Consider the following 20,576-nt stretch of genomic DNA (forward strand, 5'->3'; position numbering starts at 1 on the left):
ATAGAGTGAAACCACAGAAAAATAAAAGGAGTTTGGATAAGGGATAAGATTTTGGTTGCAGTTGATCCTATGAAATCAGAGGGGTCTATGCCAACCACAATCTTTCTACTCACTCACACTAGGCAGGGCTACTTGGTCTGCCCTCTCCAATATCATAATATCTCACTTTGGGGCTTTCACTTTGTCTCTCACCACTTCTCTTCTGCTACCCCTACCATACAATTGTTAACTTGGAACTTGATCAAAGCAGAAAGCCATGGCCAGTGCTTCACCAATGGCCAGCCAGCTCAAGTCCAGCTTCACCTCCCCAGTCTCTAGAGCTTTGCTTGTTCCCAAGGGCCTCTCTGCCTCTCCGCTCAGGCTCTTGCCTTCTAAGAGATCCTCTTCCTTCACCATCAAAGCCACCCAAACCGACAAGGTATGCATGCAACTCTTGTATCATGAAGCTAACTGATTAACTCGATCTTGAACCCTATATTTAGAATGTAGTGCGACATATGAATCATACCGCTGATTTAACTCGATCTTGAACCCTAAATCTAGAATAGTGCAACATATGAATCATACCGCCCAGTAAATATATGTTATTAATTCTCAAATATATATATATATATATATATATATATATGTTATTAACACTCTTGAGAAGTAATTCACTCGTAGTATCAAGTACATTTTATAATTTACTATTTACAACAATTGTTTGATGGAACCTGCAGCCATTCCAAGTGATTCAGCCAATCAATGGTGACCCCTTCATTGGAAGCTTGGAGACTCCAGTGACATCCAGCCCTTTGATTGCATGGTACCTCTCCAACCTCCCAGCCTACAGGACAGCAGTGAGCCCACTTTTGAGGGGAATTGAGGTGGGCCTGGCCCATGGATTCCTCTTGGTCGGCCCATTCGTCAAGGCAGGCCCATTGAGGAACACTGATGTGGCTGGGCCAGCTGGCTCCTTGGCAGCTGCTGGTCTTGTGGTCATCCTCAGCGTTTGCTTGACCATGTACGGAATTGCATCCTTCAAGGAGGGAGACCCGTCCACAGCTCCATCTTTGACCTTGACCGGCCGCAAGAAGGAGCCGGACCAGCTCCAGACCGCCGAGGGATGGGCCAAATTCACCGGAGGGTTCTTTTTCGGAGGGATTTCGGGTGTCACTTGGGCTTACTTCCTCCTCTATGTCATAAACCTTCCTTACTACGTCAAGTAGACTCACAACATTTGCTTCTACTGTTCAACCTGTAATGAATGTCATGTATGCTATAATTGTTTGTGAAAATCGTATATCTTAAGCTTAACACTTAATTTGTCACTTTAATTTATGTTTACCGCTCGTCAAAGCTACACTTTCAACTCATTATTACCATGTCAGTTGTCACCTAAGATAGCTTACTTGCTTGTTTGTTGGCCATATATAGTCATCCCTCCTCGACTCGCCTGGTTTCGTTTTTTAACAGAAATCTTTCTTCCTCGGTTATTATCATAATTAACTGTTTCAACACATGCTATGCACGTGATAGATTACTAGCTTTTTAAATAGAATGTGAGAAATTACTAGTTAGTAGTAAATAGTTGAAGAAAGTAAATGTTGAATGCCACATCTCACATTATATATATATATTTATAATATGTATAATCATCACTTATCTCATCACAACATTAAAGCACCAAGAGACCAATACGTGGAAATCTAAGTAGGGAGGACAGAGAACTCTGGTTTGGATCTGGCAATGATTTACAGTGTTAAATATATGATCACATATCGATCCATCAATCCATGAATTAATGGACAAGTATTCATGAAGAGGAGCCATTGAAATTGACATTGACAGCATCAGCATCAGGTTGTGAAAACCTCGAGAGCTCAAACTGCCTCCAAGAAACAGGAGATATGAGATCATCCCTAGAGCCCTTATGAATTGGGTCAGTTGTTGCAGCAGAAGCAGAACCATCCAAACCTATGTGTGTCACATGCTTCACATCTGTAGGACACCCTATTTCCATATCCATTTCCAGTTCTTCTTCTTCCATTTCATCCTTGTACACTATCATGTACAAGAAACAGGGCACCACAGTAAAAAAAGATCACAATTATCAATCTAAATTGAACAAATGATACCCCATTTCTAGAGACTTACCAAACAATTGAGAAAAAGTCTTGAAACCCTTGGAGAGCCTATGTATACCAACAGATATGTTTGGTTTTGAAAGAGCGAGGGATCTAAATGAGTTCTTCATGTTCTCACCACTTGATAAGCCATCTCCTTCCTCCTCTTCCTCTTCTTCTTCTTTGGTTCCTTCACACAGATCATAAATTATTTAGAATAAACGTACAGATCGATGAATATGCTAGCTAATTAAAATTCAAAACATTGTATAAATGTGTGATCAGAGTCTGAGAGAGACTTATTGGAGATGGATTTGTATCTGATTTTGATCTTCTGGGCTGTTGTTGTGCACCAACAGCAATGCTTGATTCAGAAACACAACCAATGGTGAAAGGAAGAAGCACAAGTCTTTCCATTCTTTCTCTCATGTTACAATCAACAACTTGAGAGAATGAGAAAGGATGTTGAGAAATTGGCGTTTGAGAAAAATGCAACTTCGGAAGTGGAAATATGGTTTGTTAAAATAGTGTATGCACTGACTTCGTTATCAAGTTACAATAATTGTACGTGTAGAAAAGTCACAAGTCACATACGCAAGTCTGTTTGGTAGCTCAGATTTGGAAGGATAAAGAATCAAACTAATTACATTAATATTTGCAATACAAAACTCCAAGTGATGGCTATGTTTGGACGTGAAATCCACACTAACAAGGCTCAGTTGTGAAGTTTAACCTAATAGACAGGATAAACCACTTTTAGTTGGTTTTTCCACTTCACTTACCTCTCTTATAGAATAAGCCACCAATTTCCGCTTGTTCTTTGTTCTTTTTTTTTTGGGTTTGTTCAACTTTTTTACTTAGTTTGGACTCTACCTTTTGAAGTAGTGAATACTAAGCAATCTCTCTTGGTGTTACAATCAAGCTCACGGCTTAGGCCTATTTCTTAGAAGCAGGGCATATATGATTGATTGCAAGAATAGAAAAACAGAACCTTGGAGGAAGAAAGCTACGGTTTTGTTACCAACCTGAAATTGAATAGTATAAATATATGTATATATGTATAAAATTGATGAATCAACAAACTCTGAGGTTGAATGGAGCTCCATTTGATACTGAGACTAGCAAGCTCAATCTATCTCGGAGACTTAACTTTTGAGCAAAACAGTGAAAATAAATTAGACATTTTACCAATAATCTCCACAGGAGCAGCTCCCATGCTTAAAATGATGGAACCGATGAAGGTCTCTGACAATTATTTCCCTATCTAAAAGCTGAGAAGTATATTTAATGAAGTTGTGACAATCACTACACACTCTAAGGTTCTTCATTATCCGAATAGGTATCCCAGAAGCCGTGCTAATTATGCCATAGGCAATAGCAAGCTTTTCACTGTGATGACCAAGAAGTGCTTCTCCTTGTTCTTCTTCTACGTCCTGCATCACCAGCTTTGCATCCATTGAATACCCGATTGCCTTCAGTCTTGCAATAAGTTCATCCAAGTATGAATATATCTGAGTAGAATGTGGATGACACCGGTCTCCCATTGCGAAGGAGTGGACTTGATTCTTCAGTTGGATCCAAGATTGACCGGGGACTTTGTTAATTCCTCTCTGTTGCATCAACCTCCTCATTGCAGCTGCTTCTTCCCATCTGTGATTCACAGCACACATGTTTGACATCAAAACATAAGGCCCCTCATCAGAAGGTTCGAGTTGGAGTAGCTTTTCAGAAACCCACTTTCCCAGCTCTAAATTTTTATGAAGCCGGCAAGCAGATAGAAATGACTTCCAAACTGAACTCAAGTGAGAGATGTCGTTTGCATGAATGAACTCCTTAGTCTCCTCCAAGCGACCTGCACGACCATAAAGATCAACCATACAGGTGAAGTGTTCAGTTCCGGGCTTGATGCCATAAACTTCTTTCATCAAGCTGAAATATTTGAAGCCTTCTTCAATGAGCCCAGCATGGCTGCAAGCATTTAAAACCACCACGAAAGTAACCTCATTCGGTTTAATTCCCTCCCTTATCATTAGTTCAAAGAGTCGTATAGCCTCCTTCCCTTGCCCATGTAAAGCGCAAGCAGAAATCGTTGAAGTCCACAGAACAACATTTGGATCAATAGTTTGTTCAAAAATCATCAAAGCATCACTTAGACTCCCACATTTTGCATACATATCAATATAGCAGGAACCTAAATGAACATCTAATATGTACCCGATTTTCTGAACGACTGCATGGATGTTTTGACCCAGAAGCAAAATGCCAAGGTTAGCACATGCAGAAACAACACTGGTCACAGAGAATCTATCCACCATAATCTTTTCACGAAGCATAGAACGGAATGTTATCAAAGCATATTCATGCTCACCGTTACGAACATACCCAGAAACCATTGAACTCCATGATACGATTTCAGTCTTCATCTCTTCAGATGTAAACTTAGACTTTGCCCTAACAGGCATTCTTTTGAATATCAGTGATGCCTTGTCCATTCTCCCAAATTTGCAATACATATCTATCAACGAAGTTCGGAGAAATCCATCATTTTCAATACCACGCCTTACAAGATAGCCATGAATCTGTGTCCCGAGTTCCAGAACATACAAAGATGAAGCCAAACCGACAGCTACAGAGAAAGTGACATCCTCGAATGCAACTCCATTTTCCACCATCTCATAAAGTAGCTCCAATGCAGACCTTCCATCCCCGTTTTGCATCAACCCGTATACGATTGTATTCCAACTAGCAACATCTTTGGAGGGTAACCTTCTGAACAACTCAAGAGCCTTCTCCATATCCCCAACATGCATATATGCACCCATCATTATATTCCAAGTAACTGTATCTCTCTCTTTCATAGTCTCAAACAACCTTTCTGCATAATCCAACTCCCCACATTTGACGTAAACATCAAGCATTGAGTTCTCTAACACCACATCCAATTCAATCCCATTTCTCAATATCCATCCGTGGACTCCCTTCCCCATCCGAAAATCGCTTAAACTAGAGCAACTCTTCAAAACACTCGATAGCGTGAATTGGTTCGGACAAACACGCTCAGCTTGCATCCCCTTGAAAAGCTCCAGCACCGTTCTACAAGCTCCAGTCCGAGCAAACCCAGAGATGAGTATAGTCCATGACCGGACATCTCTCTCGGGCATTTCACCGAACAGCTTGTGTGCATACTCCAAGTTTCTAGATTTCATGTACAGACTAACAACATAGTTCCCCACATTCAAATGGTGCAAACAACCATCCTTAACCGACTTGGCATGATGAATATCAGGGAGTGAATGGTAACCAGAGGGCTGGAATCTCTGAAACTCGAAATTAGAGCTGACGCAACTGATGCTCAGATAAGCCCGTCTCATTTTACAACCCTACCTCTGAGGTAATGCCTGTCATACTCAGTCTTTGTTTGGAGGTGGGAGCAACAATTACAAACGTTATCCAGCTTTACTTGTGTTTACTGATATTAAGGCAGGAATGATGAAACTCGAGGATTCTGAAGTTCTATGATGAACATTTGCAGCTTTCAATTACTGTAGCTCTTTTGTTTAGGATTACAACTCATAATTTTATTCGCAACTTCGTAGTACCGAGCTTCGTTATGATTTGGAGTTGGAGAAGCTTAGCAGCATGCATTATATGGAGTCGTATCCAGCAATTTGAGAGGGGAAAGAGAGAGAGAGCCGACGAAATGGAGGGATGCGATTGAAATCTCTACATACTAGTAAAAGTAGTATAGTGCTAATGGTTTACAACGGAATCAGAAGAATGATCTCTTGTGTAACACAAAAAAATATGTGGAGAGCATTTCAGGGCTCTTAAAAGAATCAGGTTAGCACTAGGGTTCAGACTTTATAGAGGAGGATAAAAATAGGAGGACAAAGAGAAGCCCAGGAAGAGCAAGCCTCCGACGGTAGCGACTGTCCTTTGGGAGATTTTGGATGCCAACATGCTCCCTCCCACCACAGCCACAGACGTGCAGATGGTATGTCCTAATGTTGCACCTACAGCAACTCCTACTGCATTTTTGTGGGTTGCCAGCTGCAGGATTAATAGAACTGCTTGTTAAAACCAGACTATGAAAACCTCATACATACATAAATACTTCAACAATAATCATGTCCCAACAACCCAACTGAAAAAATAACATGTAGCTTCTTATCAAAACAACAATTATATAAAGCAGCAGTAAAGTGATCTATGAAAAGGGCGCATCTTACAGCGATTGTCGCTATTTGGCTACGATCTCCCCACTCAGCTAAAAATGTTAGAACGAATGACTGCAAAATCAAACATAAGAAATCAAATTATAACAGCTATAGGTGTTGGTGCTATGAGTTGATTTCTCAATACAATACAGCTAGCTAATGAATAATATATGGATCATACGTACACAGTATAATATATGGATCATACGTACACAGTAACAAAAAAGAAACCATGATAATAGCAGTAATCATACCTCCAAAAAGATTGGTGTACAAAATCTAGAAAAGAAACGGCGGAAAGTTGTCTTCCCCTGTCCAGACTCAAGTTTCTCTTCTACCTGAATATATCAGGTGCCAACCAAATTTGGAAAATGAACCCAAATTAGACTATAAGAAAAGTGAATTTCAATTTGGAAGCTAATAAATGTTATGGGAGCATATCATAAAAGAAGTAATCATATTTCAGTAAACAATACAGGCAATCAATTTAGACCAATAAATATGAAACTAAGAGATGAACTCCACTTCTCCTAAATGCATAGTACTTCCACATCCCTCAGCTGGAATAACACAACTGCAAGGATAATTAGTACAGCTGATACCTCTATAGTATATCCAGTAAAAAGCAGGGATACTAATCTACCCAATTTCACTGACCTCCTTTATCTGTTACAAAGTTGAGCCAAACTTTTTTTTGCAACTTTAAACACTATGAATGATGGGTTTTTAAGGTTCTGGAGACCTCCCCAACAGCAAAAACAGAAGGGAAAGGTACAATTTAATCACGAGACTTGGTGAAACCTTATACAATGTGATAGATGTGTCAAATCTCATAACATTCAAAAGCATCACTTCTCAACAAACTTCCATGTAACCAATATTAGTATTATTTTTCCAATGTAAGATCAATAAATATGATCCATAAACCTGATAATTACTAAAGAAAACAGGCATTGTTAACTTTCCATTTTTCTATCTAGAGATCATATATAGACACCAATTCAATAAAGGCTAACATACAAGCATATCGCAAACTGAGAATGACTATAAAATAGACATACTTCTTCTATTTCTTTCTTCTGTGAACCTTTTGGATCAGATCTCCAAGCAATGTAAAGCAACCGCAGCCCGAAAAATAGATAAAGAACTGCAAAGAAAATAGAATTACAATACTTGAGTTCCTTCAGACTATCAACCTGATTCAAAAGTTCCACTAGATCATAGTACTGCAATTTAATAAGCAATAGTTGGATAAAAAAGATAGAGAGAAAACTGAAATGTAAAAGCCTAGACAATTACAAGGATGCTCATAAAAAATGTCGTCAGGACTTTTTTTCTTTTTTCTGTTTCTTTACAAGAACCAGGACTGGTTTTTAGTTAAACCTTATAACAAGGTTAAACTCTAGTACAGTGATACGAATTGTCTAGCAAGAACTGTGTAAGCTCAGTGTCCTCCTTAATTAATCATACATGTTTAGTAGAAAGAATGTGTCCTCTTAGAAGTTAAATGATGAAACATGCACGGAGCATAACAGCAGGAATGAATATCTTTACCTGTAGCTGCACTATTTGTATGCTTCCTTGATATCAAATTTGGCACAATCCTACCAAGTCCAGTGGAAAGTATCTAAATGACACATACAACAACTTAAACCTTAATTACATTGGACTATGAAAGAGCACGTAAATCATTCCATTGCAACACCATGCAAACAACTTAGCTACTGAAACAGCAGAAAGAGAGCAGAGATGCTGAAGGAAAAAGGTTAAAATACTTATTGCATCAATAGAAACAGAAAATTGGCGAACTTACCGTCATTACGACCAGGGCAGAGAGAGCACCAGATAGGACAATTGACTTGGGGTGGCGCATTGCCATAAGAGCTGCTATTATAAACGTTTCATCTCCAATCTAGTAGCAAATTCATCAATTAGAAGAAATGCAGTTCTCATACGTTGCAACTCGCAAGGCGAACTTTCATCAATAAAAAAAGGAATTTTGTGCACGCACCTCACTAACGAGTATCATTGAAAAGCTTGCAACAAAGGCATCGAAAATTCCAAGACCGGAGTCCACATTGAGACCAATAACAACTGCATCGGAGCCATTCTCTCCAAGAGCTTCGAGAAGATTCAAATTAATCTGCACAGAGATTTGATATATAAATACAGACATCAAACAACAAATTCCAAGAGCAAGTTACTACATCTTTTATCTACAAAACAGAATTTACCGATACACACCGCCCCAATGCAAGATAAGCTCCCAACAAAAGCAAAGCATACATTCACTTTTACACAACATGTATTCAATTAGGTAATATTCACTTCCACACACCAAACCAAAACGACAAGCATTGCATTCACAATCCAAAATCCACAATCCACAATCCTCCTTTTCCTTTCTCAGCAACCAAAAAAATGTAAGGTAATTATCAAACCTTGCTACGCCGGCCCAGATCTAAGGATCCGCCGGACTCTCGCCTCTCGTTTTGCACCTCAGACTCCTAAACCATAAACCACATGATCACAATCAGCACATATAACGTCACATTTGTACAAAACATCGAACACGGGAAAGTGAAGGAAAACACGAATTACCTGAGCAGAAACGGTGGAGGAGAGGAGTAGCAACACTAGGAATGCAATTGCTCGGAAACCCATCACGCAACACGAGTTCTTCAACTCAGAGAGGTTTTGATTGGAGGACGATGGAATCGGAGCGCAAAAGTTTCGATCTAAATCTCGCCTCTGGTTACTGGGATTCTACGTAAAGTCTACGACGGAATTATTTTGAAACTGGAGAGATCTGATAATGAGAGCAATAGAGAAGATCTTGCTAATAGCGAAGATCCCTGAGAGAGCTCAAGTAACAAGGATTTCACATATTAAAATACACAGACGACGATGTCTGAATTCTCAAACCATTGACCCCAGTAAAGCAACCCTACGCAGTAATAATACCACTAACCTCCTTTTGTTTTACCTTAATTTGTGATTAGTGAATCTTCTCATTCTAATTCTAATTCTAATTGTGGGGGGTTATGATCGGAACTATTCATTTTCCACTAAACAATTTATATTTTCTTTCCATGATGCGATGGTTTTCTAACATTTAGATTTTCAATATTTAAAAAGAAGTTTATTATTTGATTTTGAGTTGCGAAAGTAAACTTTGACATAATTCAAACATCTTATAGTTATTTCATCGTTTAGAGAAGTTAATCGTACTTAACATTGCTAAATTCAATCATATTTTTAGTCAGGTTTGCTTTTCAATGTCGTTCACATTATAGTATTCTTGATAGGTTGGCTAAGTGTTGAGATTCAAGGTCAAAAACGTAGCGTAAGATTTTAAACGCACGCTATATGATTGGAGTCAGAAATATGAAGTAGTGATAATTGGGATAAATTGTTTTAGCTCGAGGCTCAAGCTCTGTATGGTTAGAGTTGAAGCAAGAGTTATCAGCCTAGGTATACATAATATGCTCTATACTTTTGGCTAAATGACTTGGGTTCAAATTGATCCATTTATAATGCCCTATAAGTATATATAATATTGTTAGCTTGTTTGAATTTGGGTAAATATAAAAAACTCAAAAAATACAAAAGTTGTACATAATAATATGTATTTGGTAAAACATGTTGCACTTCCTTTTTTTTTAAGTAGTTTGTTGTTGTTTAGTTTCTTTTTGTAGTAGCAATAATGTAATCTAAGCGGTTGATCTATCCTCACGGTATCACACTAGTGTTCTAGTGTTGAAAAGAACTACACCTGCAAGATGCAGCTCTTATCATTTTCCTCCACTAGTTGCAAGGTGGGGATGACTTGAGCATATATGTTTTCTCCCGAGTTCTGATCCATAACTCGGTTGGAACATCAGTTTCTTTGTGTTGGATACCAGCGCTTTCTTTCCAACTTTGTTGGCAATTTAGCCGGATTATTGGTCATCTTTGATGCCTCATGGTGTACAAGAGAAGTTACAACTCCTATTCTTTCTTGTATTGATGATGATAAATTCAGAACCTCAGACCGTGTTATTTAGTCATAAGTATGCCTTATGGCTGTGGATTGCACACTTCTCTGCTTGTAGTTTTACTTTCTTATTCAATGGAATGAAATCTCATTTATGTGAAGAAAATAAAATAAAATAAAATAGAAAAACGAGTAAGCTTTTGGAAGAAGAGGCAGGCTAGACTCTAGAGGACGTTATGGAATGTAACCATATTTGATCGAGGAATTGAAGCGATGGGCTGCTAATGATAGATAGGGAGGAAGAAACGACAAGTGCAAGTCGTCCACATAGAGCTCTGTGCTGTTGTCCTTGTCATAAATCAAAATGCCCAGTTGCCCGTCCAATCATGTGTGCCCAATCCACCAATCGAAGAGAAGACTACCTTCCGCCACTCCCGCTTTTACTCTCTCCACATTTTCCAATCTTTTTACCTGAATGAAATGCCAGAGTGCCAGGATCCAAAAAGCCATCAAGTCCCACTGCACGCATCGAAATAGGAAAATTTTGACATCTTTTTCTGTTGCTGCAGCCGCACCTAGATCTGGTCTTTGCAGGGCTACCAGTATTGCTACCTCTTATGGCTCAACAGAACCACATATTCAGCACATCTATCATCTATTTTTGGGTAGAAATATTCATCCCTTTTCCCTTCGTCATTTTTGCAATTTTGCCATTCGGTTCAATGGTTGGAAAGCAATATAGATGGCCACCCTTTCTTTCTTTCTTTCTTTCTTTCTCTCTCTCTTTCTTTCTTTTGTGATGTCACTAGAATTGACCAAATACCATTAAATTTTCAAGATGTTTCTTTTTAGTAGTTTAACTTTAAGCATGACTTGCTTTTCTTCTTGGTTTAATTAATTGCCAACAAGGTTATAGTAACACTTACTATAAAAAAATAAAATAAAAAAAGTTACAGTAACACTTCATAAATAACTAGGTTTAATTAGTTTTCTTACTACACAATTCTCTTCGTTCGTTTGATCTGCACATTTTAGGTTACACAATTCTCATGTCCGTTACAATTTTTGTCCAATCGCTACAATTTCAAACTAGAAAAGTTGTTTATCTGTGATCAAATTGCCACAATGTTTGACAACACAATTCATTTATCCGTTACAATCTTTGATCAAATCGCCACATTTCAGATTACACAATGTGTTTATTAGTTACGATTCTCGATTGAATCGCTCCATTTAAGACTGCGCAATTCGTTTAAACGTTATAATCCTGAGTCCAGTATACATAATTTCATACGTTAGGACATGTGTAATGTAAGTGTGACATGTGTATATACAAACTTTAATATTGTAACCGCATACTGTGACGCGCACAATTAATAGTGTTTTTTTGTTTATAATTATCAACACGAATTCATCACACCACAATAATTTATTGCACTAAAGATTAAATTAGTGCACTCATGCGTCAACTACAGCAGCATGCTTAACTTACTCTTATTCTAAACATGTTGCTTAGTGTATAAGAATAAAATTCCGACCATTGCCTGCACTACATAACTCTAGAACTGAGAATGTAACGTCCCATATTATTATGATTCTGGAAATTAAACAGAAACACAAATTCACCAAAAAATAAAAGTTCAGAATTAAAGAAAAAGGAAAAAGAGAAGTTACTGGAAAATGTAAAGAAATCAGCTGGAAATAGTAAAAGCAGTTATACGAAGCGGTCCGAGTTTCTGGTATCTGGTTTGCCAAAGAGCTCACTCGCAGTCAGGTGAGCAAGAGCTACTCGCCTCTAGGCGGCACCACGTGTTGTTTAAAAATTAGTTTAGGCATTGACGTCGGGTAGAAAAAGCTAAAGTAGCAATAAGGAGAGGGGAAAAGGTGGCGCAGCCGAAGCACGCGTGGTGCAGAGAGCGCGAGTACAGAAAGGGGCCTAGTCGCGCGGGTGGGGATAGTGTGTTGGTCCGTTTATTTCCAAAACGCGGGTGAAAAAGCTGTCTGGTTGAGAAGATGGTTGGTTTTTATTCCTCTCCTCGTTTTTGTGGAGAGGAGAACACACCGCTCCTCTCTCTCTCTCTTTTCTTTCTCTCCTTTTGCTCTCTCTCTCTCTCTCTAGAAATCCTCAAACACTTTCTCTCTCTAACGCTTTTGTTTCTGGGAGAACCGTTATTGGTGTTTGGTTCGTGTTTCTGGTTCTGGTTGGGGTTTCGGTTGGGAGTTTCAGATAGTGTTTGATCGGAAGAAGGGAATTGGCTAGAGTGACAGGTGGGTGGTGGGTGAGGGGAGCAGGGTGAAAGTGTGAGTGAGTGAGTGAATGAATGGGAATTCTGGTGACGTTTTGTTACAGTGACGGCTCGGTGATGCTTCCTCTGTCTGACTGACGCACAGCCAATAATCAAATGGACTTCGATGCCGGAATTCCCATGTCCCGTGCTTCCGCCGCGCCTGTGACCGACGACGCCTCCTCACTGTCACCGCAAGGTTCCTCTCTCTCTCTATGCATTTCATTTTTTCTCACAACGTTGTGTCGTTTGGTTACTCGCTGTCTCTGCTTTCCCCATTGTTGTTTTGGTGTTGCTTGTTTTTCAATCTATGTCGATCGATGCGATTGTGAATTTGTGAATTGTCCTTTCTGCCCCTTTCCCTGCCTTGAATCGTTTTCAGTTTCACCAATTCCGATTCCCGGCGCTGCAATTTCTGCATGTTTCTCTTGATTTTGACCAAAAACGTCTTCTTCTTCTCCTTCTCTATTTTTTTTTTTTAAATTATTATTATAATGTTCTTTATTAATTATTGTCCTGTTTCTTGAATGCTGTTTTTGCATTGGTTTGGTTTTGTTTATAAGTTATTAATGCAATAACTTATCCGGTAAGATTTGAGATATGAGGATCGATGAGTATTGAAAATTGTGATTATAAAAACAGTTTAGACAATCTTCAAATATATGAGCTTTGGCAAGTTTCTTTAGCTGCAAGCAGTGAATTTAAGTGCAGGTTTAAGCCACAGTGTCTTTTCTTTAGTTGTCTTTTTTTCTAAGGTAATGCAGGAGGAAATCAACTTTTCAAAAATATTCCTTTCCTTTGATTCTTGATAAGTATGCATCATACAGTGTGATTAACTTACACAATGTTATTTCAGATGCAATGTGGCAAATGAATTTGAGATCAAGTGAATCAATGGAACCTGGACCCTATCCTGAGCGAGCTGGAGAGCCAGATTGCTCTTATTACATCAGAACAGGCCTCTGTAGATTTGGGGCAACCTGTCGCTTCAATCATCCTCCTAACCGAAAGCTGGTATAGTTACGGCATGTATAACAAGTTTTTATGATCCAAGGATTAATGGCATAATTTGATGCATTCAATTTGAAAGTAGTTGTGAATAGACTGCTGGTTGTTAGCGATATGTTTCTTTTGCTATCAAATTGTTTCTCTTTTCAAGGTTTTACTCTTCTTTATTTTTTCTTTCTTTCCTCAAAGTTTGTTTTCTAAAATTGGCTCAAAACCTTAAAACTTGAGCTTTTTCTCATGTCTTGGCTCTAATATCCATAAGTTTGTAACATCCTTTGTAAACAGCTTCCTGATACTTCCCCTGTTTCCCTCCCAGATTTGCTTCCTTAGGTAGATTGTTTTTGTAGACAGTTATACACAAATAGCATGCACAAAAATAAGGAAGTACCCCACTCTGTGTGAGTAGATTCATTATTTGAAGTTAGAGACTTGGAGGCTTGGATGCTGAGTTTAAGAGCATAAGACATTCTAATTGTGTGGCCTGTAAACTAACATGCTGTTTGGAGGGCAATGTTCATGTACTAATGTATCTCACGTCAAGCCTTTTTGTGTTGAAGCTTGGTTCTAATGTTTATAATTTTGATGGAATTCTCAATTGAAATTCTATGTATAACGAGGTGTGTTTATTGCCAGGCTATTGCCACTGCAAGAATGAAGGGGGAGTTCCCAGAAAGAATTGGACAACCTGAATGCCAGGCATGTATCTTTGTGAATGTTTGTTGTTGTGACATGTGACTTGTGCAATATATTGAGTGTTTATCTTCTCATTTTATTGTGGTTTGACATACTAATATGTTGGTCGAACTGCCCTCCAGTATTACCTGAAGACAGGAACTTGCAAGTTCGGAGCGACATGCAAGTTTCATCATCCTAGAGACAAGGCAGGAATTGCTGGAAGAGTTGCCTTAAATATCTTAGGCTATCCACTTCGACCGGTTCGATCTTCTGTTTACCTCTCACTCATTATGACTGGGTTTTGCACATTTTCATCTCTTTAGTAAGAAGCAAAGTTTATTTGCTTAACTTGAATGCTAAATATTTAATTAGGTTGTTTGGGTGCATATGGACAGGTAGTGACAAAAAAAGAACATTATCTAGTTGACATGATAAATTTTGGAGGTAGAAGACACTAAATTATGATAAAAGATTCATACAGATGCTACAACAAAACTATTATGTAATATTATGAAGTCTTCCCATTTCTGTCTTGTGATGTTTGGACTTTGGAGGGCAGGGGGTTTCCATATTAGCTGTATATTTGAATATTTTATTAATTTATGTAGAACATTTATCATTGTTCATGTGTTGAGGCATCTTATAGACCTGCAATGCCTATCACCTAACTAATTTGGAGACTGCTCTTCTGTAGGTGTGTTGTGCATCATTTTGGTCCAAAGGATAGTTATTTTAACTTCTTTGCTCTTTCTTTCTTGCAGAATGAGATTGAATGTGCATATTATTTACGAACTGGACAATGCAAGTTTGCAAGCACTTGTAAATTCCACCATCCACAACCTACTAATATGATGGTTTCGCTAAGTGGTTCTCCTGTATATCCTACTGTTCAATCTCCAACTACACCTGGTCAGCAGTCATACCCGGGAGGAGTTACGAACTGGTCAAGAGCATCTTTTATTCCCAGTCCGCGTTGGCAAGGTCCATCAAGTTATGCTCCTCTTATTGTTCCTCAGGGAGTGGTATCAGTCCCAGGATGGAGCCCATACAGTGTAAGCTTTATCACAGCCTTTGGTACAAAATATTTTGATGCAGTTGTTATAGTGTTTAATAGCAAGTTAGGGTGCAATTAGTTATTGTTTGTCTCTAAATAGAACAGTCTGCATTTTTTTGATTGTATTCTTTTTTAAAGTCCTTATGCAGAAGCTTTTGAGTTCAATTTTTTATGAGCACTGAGAAATTCGAAACATGCTTATTGGATGGTAATGTTTCCAGGGCCAGGTCGGCTCAATTTCAACTTCAGAGGGGCAGCAGCAAACGATAGGAAGTAGTCAGGTTTATGGAACTCCACGCCAACGTGAACCGGAAAATTCAGGATCTCAAGGGGCCTTTTCTTCATACCGGTCTGGCTCCATTCCTGTAGGGTTCTATGCATTGCAGAGGGAAAATGTATTTCCTGAGAGACCTGGACAACCAGAGTGCCAGTTTTACATGAAGACAGGTGATTGTAAGTTTGGTGCGGTTTGTAGGTTCCATCATCCTAGGGAGCGATTAATTCCTGCTCCAGATTGTGTTTTGAGTCCAATAGGCCTTCCTTTGCGACCGGTGAGTTACTTTTGTTGACGGTTTTGGTTAAGATAAATAATAAGTATCTTTTAACCTTGAGGTATGGTTTTCAACAGGGAGAACCTTTGTGCATCTTTTATTCTCGTTATGGTATCTGTAAGTTTGGTCCGAGTTGCAAGTTTGACCACCCTATGGGTATCTTCACTTATAACCTTTCTGCTTCATCTTCGGCTGAGAGCCCTGCGCGGCGTTTGTTGGGGTCGACATCAGGCACCACTTCATTAAATTTATCATCAGAAGGTCTAGTTGAAGCAGGATCAACAAAGCCAAGGAGACTTTCACTATCAGAGCCTAGGCAGATGCCTTCTGCGGATGAAAATATTGACACAGAGGAATGATAGCTGCTCGAAAACAAAACGAGCCAATCCAAATTTAACAGTCATTGGGAAATGATAAACAAGAGTTTATCTGTACATTCATTTCCAATTTCTGGGAGGTTTACAGAAATCATGTCAAGTTGATTATGTCCTGATAATGAATTCAGCTGACAGACTCAACCTTCTGAATTTCACATTGATGCATTGCATTGTATAAAAATCTGCAAATATTGTCACTGTCACATTTGGACAAAAAACCAATGTGAACATTCTCTCCTTCCCAAATCCCAATTTTCTGACTTGGGTGATTTTCTTTGCCCCAGTATAATATGTAAAGCACTTCTTTTTTGCAATATAATGGCCTCCTTCACTTTAAAGGCTAGTCTTCACTATTGTGACCCATGTGTTGGAATAGTTCTCTGCGTGCGTTTTTTTGTCTCTTGGTACGCGACTGATACTTGCATATGCCACAATTGGGATCCGAGTATAAAGCCTTGTGTGCCTCAGAGTTTGAAGGAATGTCAAGAATTTTTTACTAGCAGGGGTGAAGCAGTCAGTCACGGCTCAAGATACCCAGACAGGTCCTGTTTGTAGCCATAAGAATCTTCAGTGATGTACACATTCTGTTGACTTGTTACCACGTATGGACACCACACTGCTATCTCTTGGTCAAAAAGTGGAGAATGGCATAATTATCTTCACTGCATAGTTCTATTGATCACTATCAGTGTTTCAACTTTCAACAAAGCCTTCAATGACCCGAGTCTTTGGAAAGCACTTAAACAAGTCATTTTCCTCTCCCAGTATTGGAATCTGATGGAGGCTTCCTCCTATAGGGCTATAGTCTTATACACACCGAATTACATATATTAGAGTGAGCATCAAAATAAAGAGAACTATTCTAATTCTCATGAGTTTCCCTGAATTTAACACAAAGATATAATCGAGCATCAAAGAATAAGTAACTTCTTCCATTTATTTAGAAATACGTGATAGAGGTATATCTTGATGATTTTATTATCTCCCCATACAATTTTCTTCAAGAGAGGGGGGTTACATACAATAAAATGTTCTAATTTGCCACGTGGCAGAAAGCCCTCTGAGAGGTGTAGACAACTGTAGTGCTTCACATAATGACATTCACGCAAATGGTAGGGGTCTCTATACCTCTATGCTGACCATCACCGCCCCATTAGTCTGTAGACTTCAGACTCTGTTTGCTTCAACAAAACCCAAAACCACTCCCTTGAGCCTTCATTTTCTGGTTCTTCACCAACCCGGCCACCATAGATATGCAAATTAAACCCATTCTCAACTTAAACACCACATAAGCGGTTAAACCCCCTCTCAATTTAAACATTTATGATTCACCAAATCAAAGCCTCTCAAGAGAGGAAGACCCAGCAGTGACCCACTTCACAGCTCACTCTCTTTTCCAAATTCCCATTTAGACTTTTGTCTCGCAAAACTCAAACCAAAGTAAAGGCACTACTCCCATCTCAAGAAACCATGATGCCTTCTTCTTATGGGGTCATCCTCTCTCTCATATTGCTGCTCTTTTTGGCTACTGAGGTCACTAGCACTGAACCAAGCTTAACCCATGTAAGTGTTTATCTTCAAGACCCCTTCTTTAGATCCATTTACTCTCACTTGTCAATCAAACTGTTCATTTTTTTCTTCTTTTCTTTTCTTTTCTTTCTGGGTTTTTTTGTTTGCTGTGAATTGACATGTTTGTGTGTTTTGTTTTTTTGAGGCAAATGGGTCTGACATAGTGGATGAACCACCATTTGTGCCACTGATAGAAGCTGAAAAGTTGAAGACTTTGGTGTTGAATGAGACTAGAAGAAGGTTGGGGAGCTTTCAGATTTGTGCACTGTGTACTTGCTGTGGAGGAGCTAGAGGTCTTTGCTTGCCTTCCCCTTGTTGCTATGCAATCAATTGCAACATTCCCAACAGGCCCTTTGGTTTCTGTTCTTTCACTCCCAAGACCTGTAATTGCTTTGGATGCCATTACTAACTCTCTTTCTCTATATTTTTATAAGTTCTATAATTTATATTGTTTAGTTTGGGGCAATCTTTGTTTTGCTGTTGGAGTCTGGATGGAAAAGAATATCTGTTCTCCATTTCTTTGTTTATAAGTTCTGAAATTTTAGTGTTTTTATTTCTCAAGGGGTGCTATTTCCAGGTTAGCTTTTTTCCTATTCTAGTGGGATTTTTTTTTCATGATTCTTTTTTTGGTGGAATAAGCAATGCCTGGAGATAGCACATTGCCAAGCTTACCATAAGTTCTGAGGTATTTGGGGAAACATTGTCATTGTTAATGGAGCTATTGGGGATGTTATGATATTGTATTGATCTTTCAAAAGAATATATTAATGCAAGTGCTTAGTAGAGCTTCTGTGACACTCATTACAAGGATCAAGATTCAAGTTCTCTATAATTAACAATGTGCTGTTGGATGCTTTGCATGCTTAATTATTAATTTGCACTGGTGGGATGTATTCATATTGAAATAGATGGGACTTAATTTTATGTTTCAATGGGAATTGGTAGCTTATTGCTGCCACTGTGCTTCTGCTGCCTCCACTACCTTACTCTGATCTGATCTTCCATTTGATTGATGTTTAGAGAAAATAAATCGCTAGATCTGTCATGGCTGATTTGAATGGTCCCCAGAATTGATAATTGGGGTAATCTAATTGGTTGAGTGAGACTGCGGGAGAGATATGTCTTGCCAGCTATTCAATTGCCCCAAATAGATGAGATTGCTAATTGTTGGAGGCAGAGAACCCCTAAACAGATGATTTTTTTTTTTTTTAAGTGTAGGTGGATGAGTTAGTGTGATGATATCAATGCATGTAGGTGCAGCCAACCCTATTATTAAGGTAGCTGGAAGTTGGGCAGGGACAGTGAAGCCTTGGCCAGTAAGTTGCTATGGTGGTTTCTCAGCTCCTTGATGGCTATTAATGCTTACTTTTTTACTTTTGGGTTTTCCTGGTTTTTTCATATGAGTGTTGTAGAATGTTAAGAGATGAGAGTCTAAATCTTGGTAATGTTAGTGTTTGGGATGGAAATTTCTACTAGTATTATAAAGATCCAAGTACTATTAGGTGGGCTTGAAGCCACATCTGAGACTAGTATCTTGATAGGTGTGTTTGTTTAGGGGGAATCTCATGGACCTCAGTTTGTGTTGTTGACTACTATGTCTATGTGCAACAAGCCAAGTAGCCAACAACCCATGTGCTCTCAATGAACATATATGACAACCACATTGCGGGTGTTTACATCATGCCCTTTATTTCCTGTGAACTGCCCTTGTCTAAGTGTGGTCATGTGTATTTGACTTTAGAGTTCTTTCGAAATGCATCGCATAACAAAGTTTCAATGCCGCTTTGCCTGTTACATTTTTTTTTTTTGGCAGAAGCCTGTTAGATATTTTTTTTTCATGTTACTTGGTAGAGATGATTAGTGCTTTAGTTATCATGTTTTGATGGTGTTATAATGTTTGCTTGACGTGTACGTATTATCCCAATCCCATTCACATTTCTCTTTGTCATGCTTAAGATAGGTAGTGAACCAATTGAGATATGGGTATTAAACAAACAAATGAACCCTAACTGAGTTCACAAAGGCCATCCTCATTTCCTCTAAGTATTGATTCTCTTGGTGTGGACCAGTTGTAAAGTCTCTGTTTTTGACCATGACATGAAGTTGGGATGAGAAAAAGTGTCTTCTTGTGTTACTGTATAGTGGCAAGTGAGCTGTATGCCTGTATGTAAAGCCCATCACGTCATAATACTGGTTTTTCCTCTTCCCTGTTCTTTTCCCCCTACCGCTACACCCTTTCTTTTGTATCAAGAAGTCTAGTTTGACTATGGTGTACAATATGTCATGTCTTTTTTTTTTTTTTTTTTGTTTAGAGTACAATATGTCATGTTGCATGAATATATGTCAAAAGTTTTAGAGAAAAACTGTTAAAGAAATGACGACGTACTCAAAACATAACCATCTGTACCAATGGTTTTCGTGCTAACATGGCATGTTGTACACCATAGTAAGGAAAAACATGTGTGGGGTTTTGTATATTGCGTTCTGTTTTTTAGGTGGTAGGCAGAGGTTTTAGAGGATTGGGAGCTAGGTGTTTAGAAGAAGACATTCCTTCACAGTTGGTTTTGTAGAAATAGCCCCCGAGGCCCCATCTGTGTTGTGGTTTATCTAATTGCAGTACCATGTTTAATTTGCTTTCTGAAGTAGGGTCTCTACTCGTTAAGTTGAACCATCTACTATCTTCTTAAAAAAGAGTGAAGGTGCTCCATCATCGATTCATGTAAGAACTTACATGAAAGTGAGCACAGCTGTTCTGAACA

The 20,576-nt window shown here is 38.7% G+C and overlaps 4 protein-coding genes and 1 pseudogene across 4 annotated transcripts; 3 read left to right on the forward strand and 2 right to left on the reverse strand.

Annotated features, from left to right (window-relative positions):
• Positions 1–111: 111 nt before the first annotated feature.
• LOC112191342 (photosystem I reaction center subunit XI, chloroplastic) lies at positions 112–1,342 on the forward strand. Its single transcript, XM_024330653.2, has 2 exons — positions 112–418; positions 720–1,342. The coding sequence occupies exons 1-2, from the start codon at positions 257–259 to the stop codon at positions 1,206–1,208; spliced, it is 651 nt and encodes a 216-aa protein (XP_024186421.1). The 5' UTR covers positions 112–256; the 3' UTR covers positions 1,209–1,342.
• Positions 1,343–1,584: 242 nt separating this feature from the next.
• Positions 1,585–2,601, reverse strand: LOC112194787 (CRIB domain-containing protein RIC4). The gene is made up of 3 exons (XM_024335016.2): positions 2,405–2,601; positions 2,137–2,295; positions 1,585–2,043 (listed from the first exon to the last, which is right to left on the reverse strand). Exons 1-3 carry the CDS (start codon positions 2,532–2,534, stop codon positions 1,796–1,798), a joined length of 537 nt encoding a protein of 178 aa, XP_024190784.1. The 5' UTR covers positions 2,535–2,601; the 3' UTR covers positions 1,585–1,795.
• Positions 2,602–3,266: 665 nt separating this feature from the next.
• On the reverse strand, positions 3,267–9,326 carry LOC112193254 (annotated as a pseudogene).
• A 2,998-nt stretch (positions 9,327–12,324) lies between these two features.
• Positions 12,325–16,591, forward strand: LOC112192877 (zinc finger CCCH domain-containing protein ZFN-like). Its single transcript, XM_024332785.2, has 7 exons — positions 12,325–12,782; positions 13,440–13,597; positions 14,225–14,287; positions 14,407–14,526; positions 15,028–15,318; positions 15,542–15,871; positions 15,949–16,591. The coding sequence occupies exons 1-7, from the start codon at positions 12,701–12,703 to the stop codon at positions 16,228–16,230; spliced, it is 1,326 nt and encodes a 441-aa protein (XP_024188553.1). The 5' UTR covers positions 12,325–12,700; the 3' UTR covers positions 16,231–16,591.
• An 835-nt stretch (positions 16,592–17,426) lies between these two features.
• Positions 17,427–18,614, forward strand: LOC112193404. Its single transcript, XM_024333549.2, has 2 exons — positions 17,427–17,811; positions 17,963–18,614. The coding sequence occupies exons 1-2, from the start codon at positions 17,719–17,721 to the stop codon at positions 18,224–18,226; spliced, it is 357 nt and encodes a 118-aa protein (XP_024189317.1). The 5' UTR covers positions 17,427–17,718; the 3' UTR covers positions 18,227–18,614.
• Positions 18,615–20,576: the final 1,962 nt, after the last annotated feature.

The sequence above is a fragment of the Rosa chinensis genome, chromosome 3 (genome assembly GCF_002994745.2).
Source record: "Rosa chinensis cultivar Old Blush chromosome 3, RchiOBHm-V2, whole genome shotgun sequence".
Lineage (NCBI taxonomy): Eukaryota > Viridiplantae > Streptophyta > Magnoliopsida > Rosales > Rosaceae > Rosa > Rosa chinensis.

Excerpts from the sequence above, each read along its gene's own strand:
- LOC112191342 (XM_024330653.2), top strand. The coding sequence starts at position 257 with ATGGCCAGTGCTTCACCAATGGCCAGCCAGCTCAAGTCCAGCTTCACC. Across the intron at positions 419-719 it reads AAGCCACCCAAACCGACAAG|CCATTCCAAGTGATTCAGCC; the intron begins GTATGCATGCAA and ends TGGAACCTGCAG.
- LOC112194787 (XM_024335016.2), bottom strand. The coding sequence starts at position 2,534 with ATGAGAGAAAGAATGGAAAGACTTGTGCTTCTTCCTTTCACCATTGGT. Across the intron at positions 2,296-2,404 it reads TACAAATCCATCTCCAATAA|GAACCAAAGAAGAAGAAGAG; the intron begins GTCTCTCTCAGA and ends ATCTGTGTGAAG. Across the intron at positions 2,044-2,136 it reads GACTTTTTCTCAATTGTTTG|TGTACAAGGATGAAATGGAA; the intron begins GTAAGTCTCTAG and ends TGTACATGATAG.
- LOC112192877 (XM_024332785.2), top strand. The coding sequence starts at position 12,701 with ATGGACTTCGATGCCGGAATTCCCATGTCCCGTGCTTCCGCCGCGCCT. Across the intron at positions 14,527-15,027 it reads TAGGCTATCCACTTCGACCG|AATGAGATTGAATGTGCATA; the intron begins GTTCGATCTTCT and ends TCTTTCTTGCAG. Across the intron at positions 15,319-15,541 it reads CAGGATGGAGCCCATACAGT|GGCCAGGTCGGCTCAATTTC; the intron begins GTAAGCTTTATC and ends TAATGTTTCCAG.
- LOC112193404 (XM_024333549.2), top strand. The coding sequence starts at position 17,719 with ATGATGCCTTCTTCTTATGGGGTCATCCTCTCTCTCATATTGCTGCTC. Across the intron at positions 17,812-17,962 it reads CTGAACCAAGCTTAACCCAT|GCAAATGGGTCTGACATAGT; the intron begins GTAAGTGTTTAT and ends TGTTTTTTTGAG.